General features: G+C 52.5%; 1 protein-coding gene across 2 annotated transcripts in view; it reads left to right on the plus strand.

Annotated features, from left to right (window-relative positions):
• Positions 1-18,383, plus strand: part of EIPR1 (EARP complex and GARP complex interacting protein 1) — a 120,280-nt gene that overhangs the window by 21,197 nt on the left and 80,700 nt on the right. For both annotated transcript variants that reach the window (XM_008686351.2, XM_008686399.2), the window contains one exon: positions 1,825-1,957. In XM_008686351.2, coding sequence (XP_008684573.2) covers positions 1,825-1,957 — 133 coding nt within the window. The remainder of the gene's footprint in view (positions 1-1,824; positions 1,958-18,383) is intronic.

Below are 18,383 nucleotides of genomic sequence, written 5' to 3' on the forward strand. Positions count from 1 at the left end.
CCCCCCCCCCCCATGCAGAGCCTGACTTGAGGCTTGGTTCCAGGACCCTGAGATCGTGACCTGAGCCGAAGGCAGACGCTTAACCGACTGAGCCACCCCGGCGCCCCTGAAAGCAGTTTTAAAAATAAAAACAGCAGGAATGATTTTTCATGTCTTCCCCTGGAGGAGAGGGGGAGGCATGAGTATGCCTAGCTTCACCGTGGAGAGCCAGGCACACCTGCATTTGGTTTCTTGTGATCCTTCAGGATGCAGTGGGAAGCTGAGGCGCAGGGTCACACAGGCTTGTGGTGTCAGTGTGGGATTTGAATTCTGAGTCCAGAGCTACCCCTTTTGGGGCTGCAGGTTATTTTTGCATCAAAACTGGGCATAAGAGGAAGCAGTGAAGACTAGAACGAGGCCCTCTGAACCAAGTGTGGAGTGTAGAGGCTTTGGGGTGTCATGGAAACATTTTTTAAAACAGCATTTAGGGGCACCTGGGTGGCTCAGGTGTTAAGTATTTGCCTTCAGCTCAGGTAATGATGTCCAGGTCCTGAGATCGAGTTCCACATCGAGATCCCTGCGCAGCGGGGAATCTGCTTCTCCCCTTGCTTGTTCTCTCTCTGTCTCTCCCTCGCTCTCACTCTCAAATGAATAAAGAAAATACTAAAAAAACCCCCAGCATTTAATGTTTGTTCTGATTGCAAAGTTATGCATATTAATCACACACAAAATGTGAAAAATACAAGCTAACCACAAATAAGTAAAGGAAAACCTACCACAATCCCACTATCCGCTGGTAGCCATGTACCTCCTGGCTCTTTCCTGGTTTGGGTGTGCTTGCTTTTTACACACACACCGCACACAGCCTTCACACAGCTCTGTTCATTCTTTTCCCCTTAAATATATGTTATGGGCCCTCTTCCCTGGCACTAAATAGTCCTTTATAGCGTATTGAATGGCTCTGTAGTATTACATTACAGTCAAATACTACAGTTTATTTGAATAATTCCCTTTTGCCAGACATTAAGCTGACTTCTAATTTCTCATTGTGATAATCAGTGCCACAGTGAACATTCCTGGATATAGATTTTCATGAAGATCCATGAATATTTTCTTAGTATAAATTTATATTTAAAACAAATGTCTTATTTTTCTCATTGACTTGGTACTGATAAAAGTGTGAATGTGAAAATCATTTTAGTCCTGTAAAAATTGTCCGGAAAAGCATGGAGAGAGCATATTTAACTTTCTGTGGCTCCAATATAATACTATTACATTTATATATCATGTGATTGTAAACATTGGCAGCTGCCGGGCTCCTTCTTGGAAAGATGTTTAAGATGTTCATGTGTAATGCTTTCTCACCCCTTCCCACCGCCGTCGCTGCTGGTGCACGAGCTGAGTTATGCCCCCTCTGGCGTGAGTACCGTGTGGGTGGCCCCAGTTCTGGCTGGGCGGTGGCTCCTTGTGCCCTACAGCCATGGACAGCTCTCAGAGGCTCTAGGCTCATTTGCACAACCCTTGACAATTCTAGCCCTAATGCCAGCCACAGCCTGACGGAGCCACCTGGGGACGGAGCTTTTGCTGTCTTGTTTTTTAGCACTGGATATGATGGGGGCAGTGTTACGTAGCTTGCAAACTTAAAAATACTCTATAGGGATTTCAGACCTGTCTTTTGAGAAGAACACAGGGAGGTGAACTCACAGAAGTGTATGCTATTAGTGTGGTAACAATAACAGTTAATTAAAGATGTTATAGATGCTTTTGATTATTTTGTGTGATCGCTGTGTTTAATTAAGGTGCGTGGACAGTGAGTCCTGATACGCTCTCTTATTGTATTTGTAGATCCACATCATAGACTTCGATGATGAGAATAACATGATAAATAAAAACGTCCTCCTCCATCAAGTGGGTGAGATCTGGCACATCAGTACCAGTCCTGCCGACGGAGGCGTGCTGGCCACCTGCTACAATAAGCGTGAGTATTCACAGGTGATGATATGCACCTGCAAGATTGGTCTTACGTTGCTAAGGGTCCGTGCATGACTTGCAGGGTTGATGAGGGGTAAAGGTGCTGTACTCACAGAGAATTGTGACACTGTCGGTGGACGCTTGTCACAGTTAGTATGGGCCGCATCTGAGACTGGAAGCTGGAGTCAGAGTTGTTCCAGGCACGTTAACCCCTTGAGGCAGGGGGGTGATGTGCTGGAGGGTCTCAGGTGACAGAGGCAGGGGTCCTCCTACATGAGTTCACTGTGCCCCTCGGGAGGGTACCTGATTTGTGTATATGTGTGCATGCGTGTGTGTGTGTGTGTGTGTGTGTGTGTGTGTGTGTGTGTATTGGTCCGTGCTCCTAATAAGCGTCTGCGCTGTGTGCTCTTTAGCTCTGCATTCTCTGGGGCCTTTGACGTTTGTGTCAACCCAGACTTCTGACTCCACCCGGCCATGCATCTTCCTCCATTCTCCTTTCTCTGTCTTTGGCCATAACTGGTGTTCAAATTCTTGCTTTGGGGAAAAACCGCACGTTCCATCTTTCTCTAAGCGGAATCGGAATAAAGTCTGTTTGGTGCTGTATAGTCTCTGAAGTGTTTCCTTCAGTATCAGCATGCCTGGTTGGATAATGGGCACTCTGCAGCGTCTGCACATGGGTCCCACATTCTGTGTCCTCTCCCTTTCCTGCCCCAGCCTCAGGATGCTAGTGTGTGCGGCTGTCTTCCCACTGTTGCCAGCCTGGTGCCCCGGACGTGCCGCGTCTAGGAACCTGTGCTGGGACTCTCTGCTCTGCTGGGATTCTCCCTAGGTGTCTTTCTATTTAATTTCACATCTACCTTTGTGTTTTTAACACTTCTTTTCTTTGGGGCAACAAAGTTGTTTTCTGAAAGTTCTTTCCCCTGAGGCCCTTATGTTCTTGATCTCTTACTGGTAGCTTCGACTGGCGCCGTTCCACTCGCTGAGAACAGCCTCCCCGGGAGCCCACTCAGACTTTCCCTCCTCCCCGTTGGCAGTGTGTTGGGGGTCTTCTCGGGCAGAGGCCGCTGTGTCTTTCTTCCTTGTTCCTGTGTCTCAGACCAAGGTCACTACGTCCAGCTGACTGTGACAGAGGTGGTGCTGCCACCCGAAATCTTCCCCCAGCATATTTGGGATGTAACAGACTTAACACTTACACACCCGCCTCCACGCCCCGGCACCCTTGCCATTCCTGGTTTTGCGTCTCCTCCCTGTGGCAGCCTGATGCCATTCCGTGTTGCCTGTAAGGCCAGCTGTCTCTGCACATGGCTGCCCGTCCAGTGTCTCCCCACCACCCTGGTGTTGCTGCTACTGCTGTCTCTGCCCCCAGTGCACGGGAACTTTGCCTTAGAGATAGTCAGAAGTTTCTGCAAATGAAAAGTAGAGGTGGTCCTCTTCTAGATAAGCGACTTTCAAACTTTTTGACCAATTTCCCTTTTGATTAACTTAAGATCAGCTGACCTGATTTTTACCTCGCAGGTACCTTTAGCTTTGCCATAGAACACAGCAGAATCACAGGAATGACATCCCACCACCTTTACTATGTCCTGTCAGTTAGAAGCAGGCCATTGGTCTTGCCCTCACACTCACGGGAGCAGTTTACAAAAAGGTGTCACACTAGGGGTGGCCATCACAGGCCCCTGGTGTGTGTGAGCAGTGCCTGCGTCCCCAGGGGCCCCGGCCCTCATCTGTGCAGAGCACAGGTGTTGTCTCCAAGATACCTGGCCACGATGCCATCAGCCTTGGTCAGCTCCCGCTGTGCATCTGGCTTCTGGGTGTAATCTGGCGTTGGGGTCAGTGCCTGTAGCACGTTCCTCTGCGGATGCTGACCCGTGAAGCTGTGAAGCATCTGCCTGTCACACAGGGCTGGAACAGGTGTGGGGTAACAGCTGGTGACATGCATTCTAACAGGGGAAAATGGGAGGCCCAAGGAGCCACTGGCCACGGCCATTCCTCCAGGCAGACGCTGCTGAAGGGACTGCAGTGGGCTTCAGCCTGGTGCCCCAGATCTGTCTCTGCTCTGTAGGCTCTTGGCCCTGCTCTCCCGCCCTCCTCTGTCCTTCACGGAGCAGCAGGCAGGTGCAGCTGGGGACCGCCCCCAGCCCGCCCCTGCAGGCACGCATGTAGCTCTCTGCGTCTGGTCCAGGCTAGCAGGGTCTTGTGAAGTGGCTTCTGCAGTCCATAGACAAAGCCGTACCCACAGGTCTTCCTGAGATGTCCTCTTGTCTGCCTTGGCTCCTGCTGGGGAGGCAGAAGGCCCTCACCCTCTCCGTCCACCCTCTGACTGACCCTCCAGCCTCCTGAACGGACCTTTCCTGTCATCGCACTCTAGCCTGTCGATCCTCCTGAAGTTTTTTTTTTTTTTTTTTTAAAGATTTTATTTATTTATTTGACAGAGATAGAGACAGCCAGCGAGAGAGGGAACACAAGCAGGGGGAGTGGGAGAGGAAGAAGCAGGCTCCTAGCGGAGGAGCCTGATGTGGGGCTCGATCCCAGATCGCCGGGATCACGCCCTGAGCCGAAGGCAGACGCTTAACCGCTGTGCCACCCAGGCACCCCGATCCTCCTGAAGTTTTAGCAAACGTTGAGTGGCCCACCTGAGCCCTTTTCTCTGGAGTGCTTTCCCGACAGCGGAGTCTCCAAATTTTAGCAGCTGTTGCCTGCTGGGGAGGCTGAGTGCCTCAGAGCCATCGAGTGTGGGTTCCTTTGTGCTTACTGTGGCCTCCCTTGGTTCCTTCTCTCTCACCTCCTGCCATCAGTAGCCAGACACCAGGCCAGGCCACCTTGCTCTCTGCCCGGGGCTGTCCATATGTAACCCGCTGCCCCACTTTGCTAGCCCTCTGTCACCTCCTAACAAGGCCCCTCCCTCCTGTTTCCAGAACATTCCCCTCCCTTTGAGCCTTCACTGGCAGCATCCTCTGTGTGCCCGTGTCTTCTAACAGGCTGCTCGGGACAGTGCGTGCTGTTGCTCAAGATTCTCACAGCCAGCAGCCAGTGCCTCGGACCAAAGCCCACCTTGGCACCAGGTTCACTGCGTCGGAAGTGCCATGAACACAGCACCTCGTCCTCCCCACAGTCCCCGCGGTCACGAGACTGCATGGCCTAGCAGGATCCTGGCAGCACTGGGCCCTGGGCGTGGGCGGGAGCTTGCTGGCTGTCAGCTGGGCGCTGCGCTCGGCTCCTGGGGGCTGCGAGTGGCTGTGGGTCGAAGCTACCCTTGGTTGTCCACAGGCTCGGGCGGAGAGCTTTGTCAGGCCACCCCGCTTCTCGGTTTCCCGCCAGGGCCCCCAGAAGCCTGCCACTCACCCTGCCACCAGTCTTTGATGGTGGCCAGCCCTCCTGTGACGTGTTTGCCTCGTGTGTCAGCTTCTCTGGGGACAAAGACAGGTGTGTCATGGCATTCATGGTGAAGTCCTAGGAGCGCGGCTTTTCCTTGTCACAGGCAGGACTCAAAGATTTCAGCCGTGCAGTGCAGGCTCTCTGCCACAGTGAGGTGCAGGGAGTGCGTTCTGCCTTCCCTCATCAGGAGGGAGCTGCCCAGTTGCCTCACCGCAGGTCCGCCCCTCGCCCTCCTCGCCCTCCGAAGTTCTTCATGGTTCACATCTGGTCTGCACCGGGTCGTCTGTGCGGGTCACATTCCGGGGACTGGGGCCCAGTCTGCTCCAGTCCAGACACCTCTAGAAGAGCTTGGAGTAAGGATTTGTGCTCGCCGTGCGGACTTTGTACACTCAGAAGGCTGTGGAGCGACTGCACACGTTTGCACACGGGCACTTGGGGTCCATGCTTTGCACTGAGCTGCCCACCAATCGTGAGGCTTCCGTCGTGCAGCACGTTAGATGTGGGTTCAACCCAGAGCATCACAGACGTTGTTACAATGGGGCTTAAGTGTCACCGTAGTTACAACGGATCTTTGCGTGAGGACCAGACGTGCACCTTGCTCTTTATCTTCCAGCGGTGTTTCTGTCGAATCGTGCTTTCCACCTCTCAGTGCCTGGGCTGGTTGAGGGCCGCGTGGGGGTGTTAGCACGTACTCGCCATCTGCTCTTCTGGCTTCTTTGTAAGCACCACACACACACACTTGTCCTTCGCTGCCCTGCTGCACCTCGCGCACGTGTCCCTGCTCTGCTGTGGTCCACACGGCTTGTTTCTGTTGATGTGCATGGAATTTTGGACAGTGGTAGCTACCCCCAGTGGAGGGGGCTGCTGGGGGCAGCGAGTGGGAAGGAGGGCCGATGGGTGGCGGTGGAGCAGGTCCCAGCACCAGCCTCCTGGAACCTCCAGGAGGGACCTGTGTCTAGCAGGGAGCTGTCTTCACTTAAGGCTGTTCTCCGTTTCCCCCTTCACATGTGTCCTGACACTCTGCTCTGTGCACCTGACTAGGGACGGGAGGAAGGAACCATGGAGAAGTGGGCTTCTGCACCAGGCTGTACGTGGAATCCACTTTGAGTGGTGTCCTCTTCTTGAGAAATCTTGGAATTCATGTTTGTTGTGAACAACTGTGTCTAAATTATATCCATATATTGCAGCATGCTGAAGAATCTCTAGAACTTGGTGGAAGTCTGCACTATTGTAGACCTCTTGTGCCTACACGGACATACACACACACACACACGCACACACCCTGGGACGATGGCCTTGTAAGTAAATGTGCAGAATTGGATTAACTTACAACTCATTTTTTAAAAAAAAATTTTATTTGTCAGAAAGAGAGAATGTGCGCTCATGTGCGGGCTGGTGGAGAGGCAAAGGGAGAGGGAAAAGCAGATTCCCTGCTGAGCACAGGGCCTGATGTGGGGCTTGATCCCATGACTCTGACATCATGACCTGAGCCGAAACCAAGAGTCGGACCCTCAGCCACCCAGGCGCCCCAACTCACAACTCATTTTTAACACTGCAGGTGAGAAGACCTCCCTGTGTAGCTTTTTTTGCTCCACTCGGGAGGGATGGCGAACAGCAGTTCAGCTCCCCTTGTACCGCTGACGTAGCTGCTCCGTGCAGGCAGAGGCTCCTGTGCATGGGCGGCAGGTTAGCGGAAGCTAAACGTGCAGACTCTTTCCGACCAGACTCTGCGCGCACGTGTGCTTACGTCTCCGTCGTGCGAGTCATGGGTGACGGATGCAGACTGTCGCCCACTGTGGAGAGGGGTCTGTAGCTGCCACGGATGTGATTTTAGCCGTCACCTGGGATGATCACGAGAACCCCCGCATCTGGGTGGTGGGGGCAGAGTTGTACGGACAGTGAACTCTTCTGGAATTTTTTTCTGCATGGATAAAGATTAAAAAAACCCCAAACTCTAGCTTTTCTTTCAGGGAATTTTACAAGACAAATGCATCTCCCCAGAAGCGAAGTGAGGGCAGGTGGGAGGACGGAGGCTGCTTCAGTTGCGCTCCAGAGCCTGGCTCAGCAGCTGAGTGCATGGCTGGCTGGGTGTGGAACGGGGGTGCCGGAGAGGGGGCCCCTCGGGAGACGGGCCTGCACATCCGCCACACGAGGGAAGCCTTCCATGCTCGCCCTGACGCTGCCCCGGAAGCACGGCGGGCACACAGGGACGTCGGGGCGTGTGTTCCTCGTGGCACTTCCTGCCTGCGCGGCTGCAGGGGCTCAGACTTCCCTCCTGCCGCGCCTGGCTCCCCTTCACCAGGTGCTTCTGCTGGCGCGTCGGCCCTCGTGTCATCCTGATTCCTGTATCCAGACGCCTGTGCTCACGCAGGTGTTCTGAAGGTTGCTTGAGAAGAAGGTATATGCTTCCGATAAACTCAATGGGGAGGCTGTTTTAAAACATTGTGACTTTGCCACTTTGATTTCCTGATTTTTCTGAATGAGTGTGTGTCTGTTTTTGTGTGTCTGCTTACACCATTGTGTCTGTTGTGTGTGCCTGCGTGTGTCATATCTGTCATGCGTGTCTCTGTGTGTCTGTGTCTGCATCTGCCGTGTGTCTGCGTGTGCCTGTGTGTCATGTCTGTTGTGTGTGTCTGTTACGTCTGTCGTATGTATCCTGTCCTGTGTACCTTTGTGGGTGTCTGTGGTGTGTGTGTGTGTGGGTGTGGGTGTGGGTGTCTGCGGTGTGTGTGTGTGTGGTCACTGACTGCTCCCTTTTGGCCCCTTCTTGGGCAGCAGGGGGCACCAGCGTCCTCCTCTGTGCCCTCCTCATCACTCTGGTCCTTCCCACCACCCTCCCCTCCTGGGTCCCGGTTGGCTGCGTCCTAGCCTGGTGCTGTTTTAAAAGCTTTCTAGCATTTCTCAGATATTTTTCTAAATACTGTCACAGCCATGAAGACCCTGCTTGCAAAGGACATGGCAGAATTGGGTTCATCGGTGGCATCTCACTAAGGTGCCCCTGGTGGATGGGTGTTCCTACCCTGGCAAGTACTGAGCTCAGTTCCCTGACCCCCAACCCCCAGGCTGCCAGAGAGACCCTCCAGGCCCTTGAGGCCCTTGGACGCAGCAGGGAACACAGCCGGTCTGTAGGGGAGTTTGACCTTTGGTTGTGTTCCCAGCTCTGTTTATGTGGGACCCAGATCAGGGCCGTATTCAAATGTGTTACTAGGCAATGTTGCTGATGTTGCTTCTGGTAAAAACGACTCCTGCCTGGCCACTGCATCTGGTGGAGGATGCTGGCTCTGTAACCCCGACGGGCCATTCTTTGGGCCTCCTTGGAGGTGGTGGTTCTTGCACTGGTCCTGTCCTTCGTGGGACCCAGTCGTTGCAATAGTTGGCACCTGTGAGTCATGCAGCTTCTAACCAAGGAGCCTCCACGTTGGTCTGGTGAGAGTCAGGGGCCCTCACACCTGGCCTCGGGAGGACACAGGAGGTGGTGGCTGGCAGCCACGTGGGCCCCTTCTGGAGTCTGCCCGGAGTCTGGGGTCCAAGGGCCTGACTGCAGGTAAACCTGAGAGATCTCCTGGCCTTCCACCAACAACAGTCTGATGGAGGTTCTTTCAAGGCCCAGGGGACAGAAGAGGTACTTTGGAGAGCAGTAGTTCCTGTCGAGTGGCAGGGAAAGTCTGCACTCAGAAACTGTGTGCAGCATGAATGAGTGCACGGACAGACCGCATGGGAGGTGAGGGTCACTGTGGGCAAGCAGGACTTCATGTGTTAACAAGAGTTTCTGTGAGCTGCCTGTCTGCTCCGAGCTTTGGTTATAATCCAAGCAAGGAATTTTTGAGAGGTTGCGAACAGCTGGGTGAAGATGTTGGATCAATATGGCCATGGCCTGGAATTCCAGCCTAGAGAATATTTGAAATACTCAAAGACTCAGTGTAAACACTTTGAAATGGTATCTCTGTTTTGGGTGGGCTGCACGTTACAGAGGTGGTGAAACTGGAAATGGCCCCAAGAACAGTGATTCAGGATGCTTATCTGCGTCCCATCCCCATGTCACCATGTGTCGCCAGCAAGCTGCTTAATGTCTCCGTGCCTCCATTTCCTCATCTGTGAAATGGGAAGAGTTATGCCTGCCTCGACTACACGGAGCTGCTGGAATTCACAGGAAGGCCATACGCATGAACTGCCTTGAGAATCGTATTTGCGATTATTGTTTACGTGATGTCATTTCTCCACGTTGTCTGTCTGTCTGTTAATCTGATTTTCTTACACGTTTACGCCTTGACCCTAGGTCTGGGGAGAATGTTCAGGCTAACACTTGGGTGTTACTATTTGGAACGTTCTCTGTGCTGAGCCCTGCTCTGAGCTCTGTACTGGATGGTTTCTAACCCCCAGCAAGAGGCATATTCTGTCCCTATCCCTTTGTCCCAGATGAGAAAACAGGCTTGCACAGGTCGCCTGACTGACCCTGGTAGACGAGGGGTGGATGCCGCCACCCAGAGGCTGCGCTCTGAACACCTGGTGACTTGTCACTGGAGATCCCAGGCCCTCACACCACAGCTGTCCTGCCTGGAAGGATGGTCTTACGCACGCTCGTCATGGGGAAAAAGTGCTTTTGGGCAGAGACCGGTCCCATTTGATTTCATGAAGGCCTGAGTACGGTGAACCTCACTCACTGTCGTGTTCAGAGGACCAGGCACCGAGGCTTGAAGGAGAGAATGCAGCCTGAAGATGGCGCTGGGCATGGCGCTTGAGGTGAAGCAGACAGGGAAGAGCCCAAGTGCCCCGCAGACGTTGGCTCTGCAATGGGCTTCCTGAGAAGCTGGGGCCTTTGGGGTCCTTTCCCACCCCCGAGGCTGACGTGCTTCCTGCATCACCTGTGGTGCCCCACCAGAGACTGCTCAGAGACCTGACCCTGTGCCCCACCCTGCTGACCTGGGGGCATTTCTTAGCCTGAACACTTTCCGTTCCAGACTTCCCCACAGGCCCGTATGGAATCCTTGCAGTGAATGGATTGTGTCATTTCAAGATATTATTTGTGGTCTTCAGCGGCCAGGGTTTTTTTTTAAAACATAGAAAGGAACCGTGGTGTAATTTAGCTTATCTGCCGGTTTCTGAATTCCCAGAAAGAGCCAGAGGTTATGCGGGATTTATTGTTCCTGCGTGTTAATGATGTTTGCCACTTTTAATTTACTGATTTGGCGTGGCGACAGTGGGGACTTGTATTTATTTATTTATTTTTTTAAGATTTTATTTATTTATTTAACACAGATAGAGACAGCCAGCGAGAGAGGGAACACAAGCAGGGGGAGTGGGAGAGGAAGAAGCAAGCTCATAGCAGAGGAGCCCGATGTGGGACTCGATCCCATAACGCTGGGATCACGCCCTGAGCCGAAGGCAGACGCTTAACTGCTGTGCCACCCAGGCGCTCCGGGGACTTGTATTTAAACTAATGAAAATCATCATGGCCAGACTGTCCCTCTGTCATCAGCAGCTGCTACAGAAACAGTGGCTGTGCTGTGGGTCACTTCCTGAGTTCACTTCTTTGGACCCTGGATTCTGGTTCCAGGTGGTGCCCTTCGCCGTTCAGACAGCCTGTCTTTTAAGTTGGAGTTCAATGCACAGTAGGGCTGTTTAGATCCTACTAGTTCATCACAAGGTCACAAATCAATTTAGTATGAGTTTCCAGCTTTAGACATTTGTTCGCATTCTTCATTTTAAAATTATTGTGATTGATTGATTGATTAGATTTCTGTTGTGCTTCAGACGTAGCACTGAAGGTTGAGGACAGAAAGATGAGAGCCTGGGTACCAGACAATAGAAGCATGTCCCACAGGGCCTATGCAGAGACGGTGCTGACAGAAGCCTGTTCAGTTAGTGCAGCTTCAAAACCGAGTCCAGATCCTTCCCATGTTTGCACAGCCTGACCTCTGTGCCCGTCCTGAGGCCAGGGCAGCATGGAGAGCAGTAGTGGGGTGAGGAATCCCAGCCCGGGGCTCGCCCTGCATGGACTGCTCTGCGGTTGGGTCTTTGGACTCTCCTGTTCCTTGGGATATGGATACTCTGACAACTGTGAGAACACTTACTTTTTAAGAGGAACCAGTATCCTTTGGGCTCGTGTGAGGACTCTACGAAATATGAGCCAGGCGCCTCAGTGGGGCTTGGTTGAGATTTTTACCCTGAGAAGTAAATGGAGAGTGGCTTCTGTTCATTGTGTTCCTGGGAGCCCACCGCCTTTGTCGGGAACCTGGCGAGTGATGTTCTGAGCCCGCCTGGCTCGAGGTCTGTCACCTTTCACGTTGTGTGGGCTGCGGGGCTGCACTGGACGATTCCTGGGGCTCCCCAGAGCTGCCGGCCTAGGGCTCTGTGGTAACAGTGGACCAGAATACTGTGGTTTCTGTTTAAAGCTGCAATTTCCCGTTTATCTCTGCATCAAATTAGAAAATTGCATTTTTGAGTTTAAATGGTCCTTTTATGAAAATAAGCTAAGGGAGGAAGTAGGGTTTCTTTGGAAAAGAATTCTTTTAAGGCCTCTCTGTGTGAGACCATAATTCTGCGATAAATGGCTAAGACTCCTCCGAGGACGGGGCACATGAGAGGCCGGGGAAGAATCACAGCCATCGGGACCATCGTCAGGCGGTGTGCCAGCTGAAGAGCGGAGCCAGGAAGGCGCTTTGTTCCACAAATCCTGTCATTTCTGAAGCACACTGGCTGTCTGTCTCTGGTGAAAACTTACTTTGTGTCTTCTGCACAGATAGGGAGAGATGGAACACTTTCTTTTTCTCAGGGTACAGCTGCTCAGTTAGGGCAGGTGAGAATTAGGTCTTCTCATGATCCCTGTGACGAGAAACAGAAAAGAAGGAAGTTGGAGGATTGTCACAAGAGAGCTGTCCCTGTGGAGCGGCTCCAGGGAGCCCTTCAGGGCCGGGGAGGCGTGCGGGGTGGCTTTGTTGTTCTGACAGCGGGCTTCGGGCAGAGCCCCTCTTCCGTTCAGGTATTTTATGAAAAAGCATCCTGATGGCGCCAGTGCCTGCCTTTCATTTTCACGCCGTACCAAGTAAAGTATGTTTTGAAATAAAAACGTTCTGTGTTCCATTTTAACCCTTAAACGTTTGGCGGGCTCCCGTTTTCCTGTGGCTAACGAGAGTAGAGCCGATGCACCTCTCTTTGCTAGAGTAGCTGTGTGCTAACCAAAGTGTTAGCTGAGGATGATTTCATTCTGGAGGCGGGAGCCCAGATGGGCCTGCAGCTGAGTGGGTGTGCATTCTCTGTACGTGCTGTGTGCATTGAGTGTATCTGCTCTGTGTGTGCTGTGTGAGGAGTTGTACGTGAGTGTATGTGCTGAATGTGTGTTGGGCTATGTGGAGTGTGAGGAGGGTATGCTGACTGTTGAAGGTAGTGGTGAGTGTGAGGAGTGAGTGTGGAGTGCGTGAAGAGTGTAAGGAGTGTGTGCTGTGTGTGGAGAGTGAGGAGTGTGTGTGGAGTGTGGTGAGTGTGAGGAGTGTGATGTGCGTGTGGAGAGTGAGGAGTGTGTGGAGTGTGGTGAGTGTGAGGAGTATGTGTACTGTTGTGTTGAGGGTGTATGGTGAGTGTGAGGAATGAGTGTGCTGTGCATGTGGAGAGTGAGGAGTGTGTGCTGTGTTGAGGGTAGTGGTGAGTGTGAGGAGTGTGATGTGCGTGTGGAGTGTGTGCAGAGTGTGTAGTGTGTGCTGTGCGTGTGGAGTGCGTGGAGAGTGTGAGGAGACTAACGGGGGAGCAGGAGACACGCTCAGAGACTTATGTTAGGCTCAGCTCCTTTGCGGGTGGGGGTATGTGCGTGGGCCGTTGAGGACTTTGGCCTTCGTCACCATCCCTGTGTACACAGGAGGGGACGTGAGGGTGATGATGGAGGTAATAATTATCATTTAGTGCTTAGGGACCAGGCCCCTGGCTAAGTGCATTACATGGATTATCTAGTTTTTAAGTTTATTTAAAAGATTTTCCCCAGTTTTTTTGAGCTAGAATTGACATGTGACATTGTATTAAGGTGCACAAGAGAATGGTTCCGTATTTGGGTGTATATATTGTGAAATGATCACTGCAGAAAGTCTAGTTAACACCTGTCACCACACGTAGTTACACACGTGCTTTGTTTTTGTTTTTTTTCCTTGTGACGAGGACTTTCAGGATCTACTCTCATAGCAGCTTGCAAACAGGCACTAGAGTGTTGGTGACTGGAGTCACGGTGCTGTGCGTTCCGTCCCCAGGACTTACTTGTTACTGGAAGCACGTGTCTTTTGACCACATCCATCCAGTTCTGTGCCCCACCCCCTCCCCCACCTCTAGCAGCCACCAGTCTGTTGTGTGTGTCTATGAGCTCTTTTTTTTTTTTTTAAAGATTCCACATATAAGTGAGATCATACAGTATATGTTTTTTTCCATCTGACTTATTTCACTTACTATAATGCCCTGCAGGTCCATCCATGTTGTGACAGATGGCAAGATTTCCTGCTTTTTATGATGGAATCCTATTTCATTGTATATTATGTGTGTATGTATATATATATATTTTTCTTTATATGTAATTTCTTTATGCATTCATCCCCCGGTGCACACAGGTTGTTTCCATGTCTTGGCTATTGGAAGTAATGCTGCCGTGAACACGGGAGTGCAGCCGATTATCTAGCTTAATCTTCTGTTATTATTTGCATATTCCCCATGTGGAATTTGTTCACGTGATTTGCCAGGCTAGCAGCACTAGTCAGTAGTGGGGCCGGGATTTGAGTCTGTGCACCTTGGTTCCAGAGCTCCCGACCTACAGGTTATTAGGCTTTAAGGTGGTTGTTTCTGGGGGAGGAATTTTGTAAATATACCCGGTTATAAAAATGTTTTCTTCTTACTGGTTTTTGTCACGAAGGATGGAGCTATAATGGTCACCACTTTTGGGTGATGTTCGTAAGGACGGTCAAGTGTTGGAGTTTAGAGGCCAACGAGATCAAAGATCTTAAGCCCAGGCCCCTTTTATCTCTTAGAGATATAATTGCATTTTATAGACCCAAATATTTGTAGCTTGGGTTAGGCCCAGTGCCCCCCTTTCCTTGGCATTGTTCCTGTAGGCACAGGGTCCCACGACGGTGTCTGTAAGCACACCGCATCATACTCCCTGTCCTTTCCCGTTGGGGCGTAGGAGCCACACGTGTCCTTAGAGGTATTTATCTGTACAGCCTGGGCTTGGGTGCACGTTTGGGGATTGACGTGTGCCGTGTTACCAGAATCTATTTTGGCTTCTGAGTTTTGAACAGCAGGTCAGGAGAATTCTGATTGCCAGGGGTCCTCTGAGCACAGCCGAGTCCCTTAGACTCCTGGTTTTGGACAGCAAGGGCTTGAGTGGGGAGAGCTCAGACGACAAGGGATGCCTGCATTGTTCTTACACGGTCATCTTACAGAAGTTAGACAGAATTCCAGAACACAGGGCATGTTTTTAATCAGCTGCTGCTGCTTTTTTTTTTTTTTGAGATTTTATCCTGTATTGTGTCTCCACTACTAGCTAACCTCTTTGGATCCCATCTGTATCGTATCTCTGTCCTCATTGACTTTCTGTAGCACCTCCAAATTTAGTATCATCTGGAAATTTAATTAATGTGCTGTTTACTGCTCCTTTCAGATCACTAATGAAGATGTTAAGTAAGGCTTGATCCCCAGAGCACCCCACTGGACACCTCCTCACAGCTTAATGTTCTGTCATTTATCAGTGCACTTCCTTTATGTCCTTCCTCCAGGTTTCAAGCCACGAGGGGGTGCTTAGACAAAGCTCAATTTGAATTCATTTTTCCAGTAACACTGTAAGAACCATGGTGCCAAATTCCTCCTGCCACCCCAGATATGCCGTTTGCTTTGTTCTTCCCCAGGCTAGTGATGTGTGCTCTGCCCCTGCCTCCCCCTCTCCCTGTGACAGCAGCCGGGTTTGGGGCCGCACAGAGAGAGCGGTTAGTAGCGGCCAGCGGCCATGGCTTAGTGAGGCCAGGACCCGGCCGCAAGTGCTTCTCGTCTGAGGTGCTGTGCACCGTGCACAAAGGCGTCTCACTGTTGTCTTAGTCTCCGACAGTCACCGTGACAGGTGCCACAGACGGGGGTGCTCAGACAACAGAAGTGTATTCTCTCCCAGCTCTGGAGGCTGGAAGTCCAAGACTGGGGGTGAGTAGGCTTGGCTTTTCTGAGGCCTGTCTCTGTGGCTTGCAGCTGGCCACCTCCCCCCGGTGTCCTCACATGGTTGTCCCTCTGTGCCTTCCTCTCCTCTTCCTGCGAGGACAGCAGCTATTGAATTAGAGCCCACCCAGATGGCCTCATTTAACTTAAAGGTTATGTCTCCAAATATAGTCACCTTCTGAGGTTCTGGGGGTTAGGGCTTTGCCATGTGAATTTTGTGGGACACAGCTTAGCCCCTAACAGCCATGGATTTTTTGATTGATTCATTTACTTAGGCAAGAGGTTGGGGAGGGGGTTCCATCTTGATTAGGTTCTCAGACCATATGTTAGGTAACCTGCCTGTCATCACTTCATACGTACCTAGCATGTCATGATGCAGTTTGCTTGTGAGATGGCACACGCTCTGCTTTTGTGTTTTTGACTAAAGGCGAGACCTTGGAGGCCTGCCATCTATTTCACTGAGGCATTTTGAGTTACTCATATTGAGACTGGGGTGTGACTGGGGACACATGGTCAGGAGGGGTGTGGTAGGGGGCGTGGCCCAGTAGGCAAGGTCCAGAGGGTGTGGCCATAGGCGCGGCACAGGGGACTAACTGATCTGTCCTGCATAGCCTGCTTTGTTGGCGGTCCTGGGCAGGTGCACAGTGGTGGGAGATACGTAGCCAGTACAGCCCAGGCCGTGCAAGCAGCAGCTGAAGAGCCGGGCCGGGAGCCATGACTGCACTTGTGCTCTGGGCCTCTAGACAGCAGGACTTCCCAGGCAGCGGGCATCTCCGGCCCAGGCTCGTGTTCGTCTCCCTTTGTCGGAGCAGGGCCTGGCAAGTAGCCTCTCAAAGATGAGGTCGGAGGGAGGCATCCATGCCTAGAGCCTGGGGGGGTTTTGAGATCAGACCTGTATTTTCCAAAGATCACCGAGGAACGGGAGGGGATGCCCAGGGCCCAGGGAAATTGCCCCGCTGCTGCTTCTCCTCTGCCTGTCCATATCATCTTGTCATTCTGTGGTCCTGTGACTCACCAGACATAAAATTATGCAAAAATAGTCTAAAAAAAAGTGCAAGTACTATGAAAATGAGAAAAACCTTCTCAATATGCTGGTAAAATTTCAGGAAGACAGAAAAACCAAAAGATGGTCCTTCAAAATAAAAAAATTAGAAGTGTAAACCCAAGATGGAGAATAAAGGCAAAAAGATGTGGCACAGGGTTGGTAAATTATGATATTTTAGAAGTCTTCTATATAAGTGGTGACCTGCTGAGCTCCTCTTATGACCCCGAGGAAGGGCGGGTGAGCGGCAGCTGGTGTTCTCGGCAGCCAGAGTCAATCTCTCGCCCCCGCGTCTGGGGGAGAGCGTCCCACGTCAGGGCTGGGATGCAGTGTTCAGCAGAGGAAGGTGAAATGTCAGGAAGACTGTAGATCATGCCAGAGCGGAGTCCTCGGGAAATTAGAACAATGAAGAGCTGACAGATCAGTGGGGCCGCGTGAAATATGGCTGGCGCGTTGGCCCTGCACTCCCGAATCCTGCTGTTCACACGCGGCCCTGCCCGGCTCTGCTCTGCAGTGAGGACGAGCAGAGCCCTCTCCTGCCAGGGGAGCCTTCTTGGGTCCCAGCAGCTCAGTTCGGGTATAGTCTGAGCTGTCGCTGGGGCCGCATGGGGGTGGGAGTGGGAGTGGGGGCAGCCAGGGTGAGAGGGCCCTGTGGCCCTTGCTGAGTACGACCCCAGGGTGAGGGTGAACGTCAGACGCATGTGCGCAGCCAGTGGCTCCTGGCCTCACCCCATCCTTCCTCCTTCTCTTCTCCCATCGGAGCCCACTTCCCTCGTTTCACCTCTCCCCAGGCCCCTGGGCTTTCTTTTTTCATCCCAATGGCTGTGATTCCACTCCTACAACTGTTTTCCCTCCAACGCAGATCTGGGTTCACAGCGGAGCTTCTCGGCAGCCCACAGGGCTTCCCTGTGTAGGCGCTGGTCTCCTTTGCTGGCCCTGAGGGCGATCAGCTCTGTGGCCTTGAGCACTGACAGACCCTCCCCAAGGCTCAGCCTGCCTCTGTGAAACTGGGAATACCGGGCTGGGGTGACATGACTCCCGTGGGAAGTGCTGGCTCCGTGTGCTTCGTCTCCTTTGCGCTTTCCCCCACGCTGTCTTTCCGTGACTGCCTCCCAGTGTGGGCTCCCCATCCTGGGGCTCCAGCCACACCCGTCCCCCACCCACTCCTGCCATTCTGGCGCTGCTTTTCATGCTCGTTTCTCCGCCTTAAACCTTCTTCCTGCAAACGTCTGCCCATCACGGGGGTCTCATCCCACAGGGACCCTGTAGCACCCCCCCCACCCCCACCCCGGACACCTACGCTGGATGGCCCCTGTGGGTGGAGCCTCACAGCAGCTCTGGCACTGGGGACTCTGAGTGAGAGACTCACCCGGCCTCATGGGGTCGCCGGGCCCGCTGGGCGGGTGGGTAATGTCTGCCTCTCTTGCAGATCTGTGGTGAGGCTGAGATGAGAGGGTTCAGCAGAAGTAGGGCTGACAGAGAAAACACAGGACACTCCAGGAGACCTGAACCCAGAACAGGGGTTTTCTTTTCCAGTGAACTATTTTACGCTGCAGCCACGCAGACATCAGTGAAGACTTAGCCTTCCGTGACTGGGGTGTGGCTGCTGGGGTGGTGGGGTGAGAGGTCAGGGCACCTGGGATGCCATCGTTTCTGCCACAGAGAGAGAGGTGGCCTCAGTTCATTTCGTGGAGGGCCAGCTTGAGAGAGCTTGTCTGCAGCTGTCTGAAGGCGGGAGGAGCGCTGTTTGTGGGCCAGCCAGTGAGAGCAGCAGGGGGAGGAGTTGCAGTGTCTGTCGTCTGGGCTAGAGACACGGGGACAGCTCCCCCCCCCCCCCCCCCCCCCC

The sequence above is a fragment of the Ursus maritimus genome, unplaced genomic scaffold (assembly GCF_017311325.1).
Source record: "Ursus maritimus isolate PB19 unplaced genomic scaffold, ASM1731132v1 scaffold_6, whole genome shotgun sequence".
Lineage (NCBI taxonomy): Eukaryota > Metazoa > Chordata > Mammalia > Carnivora > Ursidae > Ursus > Ursus maritimus.